The sequence below is a fragment of the Choloepus didactylus genome, chromosome 6, assembly GCF_015220235.1.
Source record: "Choloepus didactylus isolate mChoDid1 chromosome 6, mChoDid1.pri, whole genome shotgun sequence".
NCBI classification, from domain to species: Eukaryota; Metazoa; Chordata; class Mammalia; order Pilosa; family Megalonychidae; genus Choloepus; species Choloepus didactylus.
The window spans coordinates 71,223,806-71,235,122 of record NC_051312.1 but is presented as its reverse complement, the minus strand read 5'-3'; the positions used below and the strand labels follow the sequence as shown (position 1 = coordinate 71,235,122).

Here is an 11,317-nt window from a genome sequence, read left to right as displayed (position 1 = left end):
CCACTCTAGGGTTCTTTTATTCCAGCTTACGGCATTGTTAGCTGCAGACTCAGAAGCGTCAGGCTCACGGAGATACTGTAAAACCCTCTGTCCACCTACAGGCGACCCGCGAAGGAATACATCAGAGCCATCATCCCGAAACAAAGCAATTATCCGAGCCACAGGCGGAGCCAGCAGTCGGACGCACCCTCCGGCGGAAAATCCTTCCGGGGGCAGGGGGCGGGGCCGTCGGAAGTGACCGGACACTATCTATTGGTCCTTGTTTTAAGCCACTGACGCGAAGGAAGAGACCGATCGCTGACGGCGCCGCGGAGCGGCGGTCATAACCCGGGGCTGAGCCGTCGCTAACCTCTGGAAGAGCTAGAAGCGAGGACTACTGGTTACGGAGCGCCGGGGCGGGACGCCCGCTCGTCTTTTAGCCTCATCATGTCGCGGGGCTCCATCGAGATTCCCCTCCGGGACACTGATGAGGTAACTGTCGAGTATGGGGGAGGGTGGAAGCCTTGAACTTGAACAATCCTCTCCTTCAGTTGACTTCTTTTTCTAAGCGAGAGTACCCTCCTGCCCCAGGAGCCCAGGCCGATATCCCCGGCCAGAGCCCCGGTCACTTTTTTCCTGAGACCTGCGCCTCCCAGACTGAGAACACCCTTGGCCTCGCAAACTCGGGGCCACTCCGAGGAGTTGTTGAAAGTTCCTCAAAACCTGTTCGTATTTGACAGTTCTCCGCTCTTTTCCTAACTTAGGAGCCCAAGGGTGTGAGGGTACCGAATAAACTGTAAAATACTTAATGGATCGCGGGGGTGGGCGCTAATCTCACCGTGGTCTATCTGCGGCTCAAATTAGGTATCTTTTCCTGGGAATATATAGGGTTTCGCCCCTTCTCTCCTAGAAACTGGAATGTGTCGTTGTGCGCTGTTTCCACCGTACAGGATACGTAGCAAATAATCTAATGACCTATGCTGTTTCCACAGTGAGATAGGGACCCCAAGATACAGCTTTTCTGGGTGTCTGAGGAGAAGCTTCTACCGTGTACAGATAGAATTAGCCCCGCTTCCTTCCCAACCCCTCATTCATGGCTGGCCTGTAAAGCTCTGCATTGATGTTAGGTCTTACTGGACATTTCCTATGCTATTTGTGTTTTTAATTGAGATATAATTTACATGCCATGGAATTCAGTGGTTTTAGTATACTCACAAAGCAGTGTAACCATCACCACTATCTAATTCCAGAACATTTTCCTATTACAGTTTTTGTGCCCACATTCAGTAGTGTCTGTGCCATAAATGCTGCCTCCATGATTGATGTGTACAGTAGCATTCAACTTTGCATTGCCTCCAGGATTGTGCATTGTGAGCTATAAGACTTGCGGCTTCCATCTCTGGGGTGCTTACCTTACTTACTTGGATTATTTGTTAAGTGGAGTTTTTGTTATTTTTGAATAAGTGAAGCTTTTGTAGCATTGTACAGTTCTAGTGATTTGGGGGCAACTGGCAGGATCTGTTTGCTTCTCTGTGATTTTATTTTAATATTGTAGTATAACCTATTTTTTGTGTGCTCCATTAAACATTCCTTAACATGTAATAGTTCAATCCTATTGAAAGTAAGCACAAACCCTATGTATATGCATATGGGTGTATATTCAAGAAAAGCAGCAGAGAAGAATTGTGAATTTAAAAAAGAAAGAAAAGCGTTAACATCTGTATTTTATGTTTTAGGTCATTGAACTTGACTTCGATCAGTTACCGGAGGGAGATGAAGTTATCAGTATTCTGAAACAGGAACACACGCAGCTGCACATATGGATTGCTTTAGCGGTTAGTATTCACATAACAAATTTTTTTTGCTTGTTGACTGGGAAAATATGTGCTTTTTGTTTTCAGACATAATAATAGCCAGCTTCAGTGCATGATAAATAACCATACCGTGTCTGTGGAAGTTAATTGCCTTGCCATTTTTGGAACAGTAAGTCCAATTTAGCAAATGATATGTGCTAATGCACATGGTAAATTAGTATATGTGTTGGTAAAAGCAAAATTCATTTAAGCCAAAGAGTACTCTATATTGAGTTATTTGTATTTGATTTTTTAGTGATTATTCAGTGAAGCCTGAGTTGGTTTATAGATAAACTGACAAAAAGCAAGATACTACAATGTAAACATTGCTAATGAACATTGCTTCCCATAAGAGTAAAACACTGCCTATAAAATACCCTAGAAAGTGATTAGTTTCCCAGGCTAATGACAAAAACCTTTTGGTGTGAAGTTTATCATGGGCTTAAGGTTTTTGTCCTTGTTTGGTTCCCTCCATAACATGAATGTGACTGGAAATTCACAGGAAAATCACTACAGAAAGCCTAAAATACACACACACCAGTAACAGGTATGAAATCATTTTTCCTATTTATGGAGATAGATAATATAAATACTGTAATTGTTATTCCTAAGCAGGTGTGCCATAGGGTGTACTTTGATGAAAAGATAGGAGGACACCTCATGTTTTCTTGGAGGATCAGAGAAGTAGGCCTGGAACTAGGCTTGTGTAAAGTGCTCAAACCTACTCCTCAGAATTTCTTTCCTTTATATGGATTTACAGAGAAATATTTTCAGTGACAAACTCTGCCTGCCTTAGTTGAAGTACCAAGATTTCTTATTCTATGGAGAATAAGCCTTTATTCCTTTTGTACATTTTTTGAAACCAGAAAGGAACTTAAATTTTTTGTTTTAGTACATATGCTTCCTCTAATGGCATTTACACAAAAGTTGGATATTGGAGAATTAGCATGGCATCTATGGTAGAGTAAATTGATGAAATACCGTAGGATGTAAGTTGTTGCAGAGGAAAGAATGTAGGCTTTGGTATTACAGAGACTTTTGTTCAAATCCCAACTTGGCTGCTGACTAGCTGTATCGTCTTAGGCCAGTGACCTAACTTCTGATCCTGTTTCCTCATCTAGAATATGGGCATGTTGTATGGTAGTACAGATTAAAGTGTGTGAAGCTCCTGGCATATGTGACCCATAGTACATGGTCAATAAATGATGGCTATTCCTATTATTATTTATAAATGAAACAGGCCCAGAGAAATTATTCAGCATGCCCAAAGTGACAGATAATTTCTGATAGCTCTAGAAGCAGAACCCAAGTTTTCTGTCTAGAATTCTTTATACCTCACACTTGCTACTGTGTCATGCTCTTGGGCTTGCTTGTTTAAAAGATTTAGGTTAAAATCAATTTTTGCTAGGTAAGAAGTAAGGTTGGAAGCATTTGTAGTGATTTCAGTTTTTTTAAAACAGCTTTTTTTTTTAAGGTTTAATGGACCTGTAATAAACTACACATATTTGAGTGTATCCCTTCATAAGCTTTGACATACAAAACCATTGCTACAGAAAAGATAATGAATATATCTGTCACCCTCCCACCCCAAATTTCCTCCTGCTTTACTCCTTGATCCCACTGATCTCCTGGTTCCCACTGATTGCTTTTTGACACCCAAGATTTGCATGTTCTAGAATTTTATATAAATGGAATCAGAGAGTGGTGTATATTCTTTTGGTCTGACTTATTTTACTCAGCATAATTATTTTGAGATTTATCCATGTTTTAGCATGTATCGATAGTTATTTCCTTTTTAATTGCTCAGTAGTATCCATAGCATGACCACACTACAGCTTGTTTATCCATTTATCTATTGATGGACATTTTAGTTGTCTCCAGTTTTTGTCTATTGCAAATCAAACTGCTTAAAACATGTACAGGTTGTTTTTTTTATGCAATTTTATTGAGATATATTCACGCACTATAACAAACCATCCAAAGTATACAATCATTGGCTCACAGTGTTTTTTGTATCCATATCATCACATAGTTGTGCATACATCACCAGATCAATTTTAGAACATTTTCATTACTCCAGAAAAGAATGAAACCCAAAATCACCTATACCTCTTATCCCCCCCCATTTTTTAATTTTTTAAACAGTTTTATTCACACACCATAAAAGTCATTGTATGGTGTGTGAATAAAAATCATTGATGCTTGATATAATCAGAGTTATACGTTCAGCACTACAGTCAATATGAGAACATTCTCATTTCTTCTGAAGGAAAAAAAAATCCCATACCCCTTATATCCGCCTATTATTGACACTTAGCTTTGGTATAGTGCCTTTCTTACAACTAATGAAAAAATGTTGTAATGTTACCATTAACTATAGACCTTAGTTTACGTTCGTTGAATTTTTTCCCACATAAATACCCTATTATTAACACCTTGTAATAGTGACCTAGGTTTGTTCTAGTTCATGTAAGAACTCTCTTATATTTTTACAATTAACTACCATCATTGTCTACTCTGGGTTTCACTAAATTATTTTTATCCTCTAGCTTTCCCTCTGGTGACACACACAACTTCAGCCTTCCTCTTTCAACCATACTACACTCTGCTTTATTAATTACACTTAGAGTATTGTGCTGCCATCACACAGTATTGTGCTATTCATTTTTTTTTTAATCATCATTTTATTGAGATATATTCACATACCACGCAGTCATACAAAACAAATCGTACTTTCGATTGTTTACAGTACCATTACATAGTTGTACATTCATCACCTAAATCAATCGCTATTCATTTTTGAACCTTTACAGTGAACCTTATTGAACATTCTCCTTAATCATCAGTTGCCCAATCTCTGGTCACTTTCTATTTTCTGGTAAACTGTGCTCTTGAACTTAACTCTCAGAGTTTGCTCCTTATAGTTAGTTCATACAATATATGTCCTTTTGTTCTGGCTTATTTTGTCAACGTAATGTCCTCAAGGTTCATTCAACTTGTTCTATGCCTTACAACTTCATTCTTTTCTGCAGCCCCACAATATTCCATCATATGTATACACCACAGTTCACCCTTCTACTCATCATTCAACGGACCCTTGGGCCACCTCCATCCATTTGCAATCATGAATAATGCTGCTATAAATATCATTGTGCAAATGTCTATTTGTGTCCCTGCTTTCAGTTCTTCTGAGTATATACGTAGTAACGGGGTTGCAGGATCATATGGCAACCCTATACTTAGCTTCCTGTGGAACTGCCACATTGCCCCCTCCAGAGCGGCTGCACAAATCTACTTTCTTACCAACAGTGAATAGGTATACCTCTTTCTCCACATCTTCTCCAGCACTTGTACTTTTCTGTTTATTTTTTTAAACAGTTTTATTCACACATTATACAATCCATTCTAAGTGTATAGTCACATACTTATGCATTCACCCCCACAATCTATATGAAAACATTTCCATTTCTTCTGAAAAGAAGAAAAGAAAAAAATCTCATTCCCTTCCCTTTTATCCCCTTCTTATTGACATTTAGCTTTGGCATATTGCCTTTGTTACAATTAATGAAAGAATAGTACAATGTTATTATTAACTATAAACCCTAGTTTACATTAATAGTATTTTTTCCATATATCATCCCATTTTTAAAACCTTGTAATAGTGACATACATTTGTTCTCATTCACATGTACAAGTTTTTGTATGGACATATGCTTTGGTAATTCTAACTTGATCCTTTTACATTATAGTTGGAATACTACAAGCAAGGAAAAACAGAAGAGTTTGTAAAGTTATTGGAAGCAGCACGTATAGATGGCAATTTGGACTATAGAGACCATGAAAAAGACCAGATGACTTGCTTGGATACATTGGCAGCCTACTATGTACAACAGGCTCGGAAGGAAAAGAATAAGGACAATAAGAAGGATCTTATTACACAGGCAACCCTATTGTATACAATGGCCGATAAAATTATTATGTATGATCAGGTAAAATAAGTCACATTTCTTTGAATTTATGAAATTGAAAAAAAAAAAAAACCACACAACCTGAAACAAAATATGATAAAAGGCAACAAGATTAGTAAAATATAAATTTTCTTGAAATAACAGTTGATATAAATAGTCAAAGAGGGTCCCTTGTTAAAATTGGAATTTTGTTTTGTTTTGTTTTGTTTTGTTTTGTTTTGTTGGTGCCTGAACTCTTAGGATAATGTGGGAAAACTTGGCATATAAAACTTTGTATCCACATATTGAATCAGTAATTCTAACATCTCCAGGAGGTTTTTAATCATATTTTAAGGAATTTGAACTTTTCTTGTTATCATTGTTACCGGCACAGAAGGCTTACTTTTTAGGGTAATTTCTCAATTTATAATTAAGAATTGCTTATTGAAAGTTTAAACACATTACAGTTGATAAAGGAATACGTGTGATGCTCCACCTCCTTACTAGGTGGTTTTCATTTTAGTGTTGCACATTCATGTTAAATTGTGATTAGTTCTTGGTAAAGGAAAGTCTAAAAAGATGCAGTACTTTTTCAGAACCATTTGTTGGGAAGAGCCTGCTTCTGCCTTCTTGAAGGTGACAAAATGGATCAAGCTGATGCACAGTTTCATTTTGTACTCAACCAGTCTCCAAATAATATTCCAGCCCTTCTTGGTAAGCAAGTTTTGGCAACCCTATTAGAAATCTGTTTTTTCGGCATAGGCCAGGACTATGTGTCTTTGTAATAGTTCCTTAAGAACTGGGTCTGACAGCAAAATAAAAGAACTTTGTCATCTTAAAAATGAAATTATCTACAACAGGTTCTTTGGTTCTGTTGGAATTGCAGAAATAAATATGTACTAGTTAAGAATAATTTATTTACTTCTAAAGATTCAATAAACTCTTTAGATAATTCCAAGCTATTCTGGTAATTATTTTATAGATACATAAAGGCAGAATTATTCTACTTATTGGCATAAATTAATTTAACCTTGTGGAAAACAAGTTTTTTATGAAATCATGTCACCGTTCCTACTAAGAGATGTATATAATTTAGGTGAGTTGGTATAAAGCATATTAGACTTGTGTGCTTTAACCAAACAGTGCTTGCTTATTTTAAAATATCATTACAGGTAAAGCTTGCATTTCATTCAACAAGAAGGATTACAGAGGAGCTCTTGCTTACTATAAGAAAGCACTGCGTACTAACCCAGGATGTCCAGGTAAGTGAACAGCTCTATTTGAGGTCTCAATTGTGTATGATCCAACATCAGATATCAGATATTGAGGATTTGGCAGTTGCTTATAAAGTAGTTGTGAAAAGATAACTAAGATTATTAAAATGGTAAAATTGAGATTTTTATCTTGAATATTATGTTTGAATCAAAAGCTGGTCATTTATAATCTTTTTGTTCTATACTGTATTTCTTTCCAAAATCTCATTCCTTTAGCAAATTTTTTCAAGCACCAACTATGAACAGAAGAGACAAAATCCTTGCTCTTACTTATTTTCTAATGGGAAAGACAGACAATAATCAAGATAAATAAGTAAAAATGTATATCATATGAGATATTGATAAGGGCTAAGGAGAAAAGTAAAACAGAAAGGGGTATGAGAAATGTTGAGGGTGTACTTAAAAAAGGTAACCAGGGAAAGCATCATTGCGGGGCATCAAAGGTAATTCCTTTGCATAAGCAGTTGGAAAAGTGGAGTTACATTTTACTACATTTGGAAAATAGTGCAAGAGGAACTGGTGTTAGACATGAAAAGTTTGATATGCCATTTGACGTATAATCAGAGGTTTGGAAGGCTGGAGTTCAGGGAAGATGGCTGGGTTGAAATAATTAATTTGGAAGTCATCAACATACAGATGATCCGTAAAACCATGAGACTGTATGAGGTCATCAGGGGAGTGACTGTAGATAGAAAAGAGGTTCACAGATGGAGCTTTGAGGCACTCTGACATTTAGAGGTTAGGGAAATGAGGAGGAATCACCAAAGGAACCTGAGGAGTTAACAAACAGAGGTATAGAGGGAAAGCAAAGTAAGTTAAGTGACTTTGAAGCCAGATGTAAGGTGTTCCCAGGAGGAGAGAGTAACCAACAGTGTCAGATTCTGTTGTTAAGCCAAGTAAAATCAGGACTGGGAATTGAGAATTAGATTTAGTAACATAGAAATCATCAGTGATCTTGATAAAAGAGTTTTGACTGGAATGATGGAGGTGAAAGCCTCCTTGGAATAGATTCAAGAGAAAATGGAAAGAAATTTGAGGCAGCAAGTGGAGACAGATGTTTCAAGGATTTCTGTCAAGGGAAGAACAGGAGTGGGTTGGCAACTGAAAGGGGAAATGGAATTAGGAGAGGTTTTTATTGTTGTTTTTTTAAGATGGGAGAATATTTGTATGTCCAGGAGAATGATCCAGTAGAACAGGAAAATGTGATGATTCAGGAAAAAATAGGGGACGGTTGCTGGAGTAGTGTCCTTGAATAGATGAGAGGGGATAGGATCTAGTGACCATTGGAAGGTTTGGCCTTAACTAGGAACATGGTTGTGTTTTTGGCATGGCCTTGATATTAGATGGCATTTATAAGCAGAGCTCTGAGGGATATGGCAGTAGGAGCATTTCACAATGTTTAAAGCCTTTCATGGAACTTTTTGTTCTCTGTTTGAAAATTGCTCTTCAGAAATGAGATGTTGAAGGTACAGTTTAAGATGGGTATTAAAAGACAAGAAAAATGCCGGTATTTTAGGTGTTTTGTTCTATGGTGAGAAAGGAATCCATGATTGAGAAGGAGGAACAGGGAGTGGGATGGTTTAAACTCCAGTAAACTGAGTCTGTGGTATAGCAAAAGACTCTTAAAGTGTAGTTATGCTGTGGTTAATTCAGGGCTTTTGTGAATCATAGAAAAGGGTTAAACTTTTTTTTTTATTGAATTTGAACCCTAAAAATGCCCTCATTTGACAGATTGAATGACTTTTCTTTTTAGCGGAAGTTCGTTTAGGAATGGGCCATTGCTTCGTGAAGCTCAACAAACTGGAAAAAGCTCGTCTGGCATTTAGCAGAGCCCTAGAACTCAATTCCAAATGTGTGGGAGCATTAGTTGGACTAGCTGTTCTAGAACTCAACAATAAAGAGGTATGTAAGTGAAAAAAGTGCATAGTTCCTGACTGATTTGTCAGGTCCATAGAACTTGATCTAAAACTTTTGAGTCCAGATGTGTTTCACAAGTCAAGATTTCAGATTATAGAAAGGTAGTATGCATGTACTGCCTAATATGTAACACCCCAGTGGAATCTAGGATAGTACCCCCAAATCAAACTAATATTTCTGTGGCAGAATGAATGACTGTTTACAGGATTAGGATAGCCTTACAGTTCATGTAGTGTTTTTTCACCAAACAAGTTCTTTCCAAGATTGCAAAAAAAAACACAAAACTTTATTTTTTAGGACTTTTTGGATTTAGAATCTCAGATAAGGGATTGTAGACCTGTCTAATGTGTATCAGATTGGAAGGCTTTCAGTTGCAAGTAACAAAAAACACACTGCAGTGACTTAAACCATAAAGATTTTTATTCATTAAACCAGCCATTTAAGGTCTCAGATTTGGGACCTCGGTGTCATCAAGGGCCCAGACTTTTTTGTCTTTTTGTCCTCCTTTCCTTCTTATGAGGCCTTTCTTCTTCATGTCTGGCACCTAGTAGTTAAAAGATGACTACTACATCTCCAGACATCACATTATTATATGAGCCTTATAAGGAGGGAGAAAAGGAAAGAATAGAAGGCTTTCTCTTAGAGAGGCTCTGTCTGTATTGAAAAGGAAGCTCCCCACCATGCTTCCCCTTATGTGTAATTGTCCAGAATTAGATTACCAGGGTTTCTTAGCCTTAACACTGTTGACTTTTTTTAAAATTTTATTGTGGTAGCGTGTGTGTGTGTGTGTGTGTGTGTGTGTGTGTATTTATTTATTTCATAATAAGGAAATAACTGAAACTGTGGAATTGCAACCTATAATATTCTTTGAAATTTGCTATTTGTTAAATTGCACTTGGAAAGCTATCATTTTTATGTATATATGATATAGTCTACAATAAAAAGATTAAAAAAAACATAGTGTTGATCCAGAAAAGTAATTGGAATGAGATTTACAGCATAAACTATTTATGTCTGTTTAAAAACACCTAAGCAACTTTGCATATTTTATAAGATAAATGGAGAATGACTACTACTGGATACAGGGTTTCTTTTTTGGGATGAGGAAAAGGTTCCAATTGTAGATTGTGGGGTAATTGTACACTTCTTCACAGAAGAATTGTACATTTAAAATAGGTAAATAGCATGTGAATTATACCCCAATAAAGCTGTTAGAAAATGTAATCTGTGTTTTCTCTTGTTTGCCAGTGAGTCAACAATAAATTATTAAAAACATGCTACCAAATATATTTATTACATGTACCCAGTTTTAGCAGACAGGGAGTGCTTTACATTGGTTATGCTTTTACACCTACCTTTTGAAACGAAACTGAATTCAAGCAATTTGTTAACTCATTATTTGAAATTTTTCAACCTGGTGAAGGTTAACTAAAACAAGCTACATTTTGGTATCTAAATTGAGGCTTATATAACTATATTTCCTGAGTTATAAAGAAAACTGAAAAAAAGTGCTAATTAAGTAATGTTTTCACTCAATAACTTCATCATTGTTGTTTTCTTTTAGGCTGATTCCATCAAAAATGGTGTCCAGCTTCTTTCCAGAGCCTATACTATTGATCCTAGCAATCCTATGGTATTGAACCACTTGGCAAACCACTTTTTCTTCAAAAAGGTAAAAGTCATTTATCTTAATTATTTTTAAAGTACTTTATTTTTAGTTCCTGATTTTTGTTTTTCTTTATTGTAGTTGATACTTTTTTGGGAAAACTTTGAAAATGTCGGGGTTTTTTTCAAATTAGCATTCGTGTTAGTTATCTGGGGTGATACTTAGTTCATTCATTCACTTAATATGTATTAACCCTTTATACTGTATGCACCACCGTGAGAGGGATGTGGAGATCAGTAACACACGGTTTGTACACTCAGGGGATTCACTTTCATAGAAAACACAGACATGTGAACAAATGTAAAATAAAGGTCTCTACCCATGTGTGGTAGAGAAATAAGCAGGGAAGATGTACTCAAATGGTTAAAGGTTTTCACTGAGAAGGGAAAACTTGTGAACTAGGTTTTTAGGAATGTAGAGGTTAGTAAATAGGTAGAAGGAAAAAGGCACAGATTTATGAAATAGTTTTGGTAGCATGGTCTAGTAAGAGCATCATGTGTGGTGGGCTTATGGTTGGCAATGCATTGGATCCAGAAAATGGGCACTTGTGTAAGAAAAGATTTTGGACATAATTATGTAGGCAACAAGGAGCCATTGAAGTTTTTGTGTTTATTTTTGCATGTTGATCATGATGTATTTGTAAAATTGCCACAAATTCTATACATACAATGATATTTGAAT

The 11,317-nt window shown here is 36.5% G+C and overlaps 1 protein-coding gene across 2 annotated transcripts in view; it reads left to right on the top strand.

Annotated features, from left to right (window-relative positions):
* Positions 1-223: 223 nt before the first annotated feature.
* The window catches only part of CTR9 (CTR9 homolog, Paf1/RNA polymerase II complex component), a 53,881-nt gene continuing 42,787 nt past the window's right edge, over positions 224-11,317 (top strand). The window contains exons 1-7 of one of the 2 annotated variants that reach the window (XM_037840158.1): positions 224-471; positions 1,716-1,814; positions 5,582-5,821; positions 6,376-6,493; positions 6,952-7,041; positions 8,807-8,955; positions 10,535-10,642. In XM_037840158.1, the coding sequence (XP_037696086.1) occupies positions 427-471; positions 1,716-1,814; positions 5,582-5,821; positions 6,376-6,493; positions 6,952-7,041; positions 8,807-8,955; positions 10,535-10,642 (849 nt within the window). In that variant the 5' untranslated portion in view covers positions 224-426. The remainder of the gene's footprint in view (positions 472-1,715; positions 1,815-5,581; positions 5,822-6,375; positions 6,494-6,951; positions 7,042-8,806; positions 8,956-10,534; positions 10,643-11,317) is intronic. The other variant, XM_037840157.1, reaches the window with a different exon arrangement.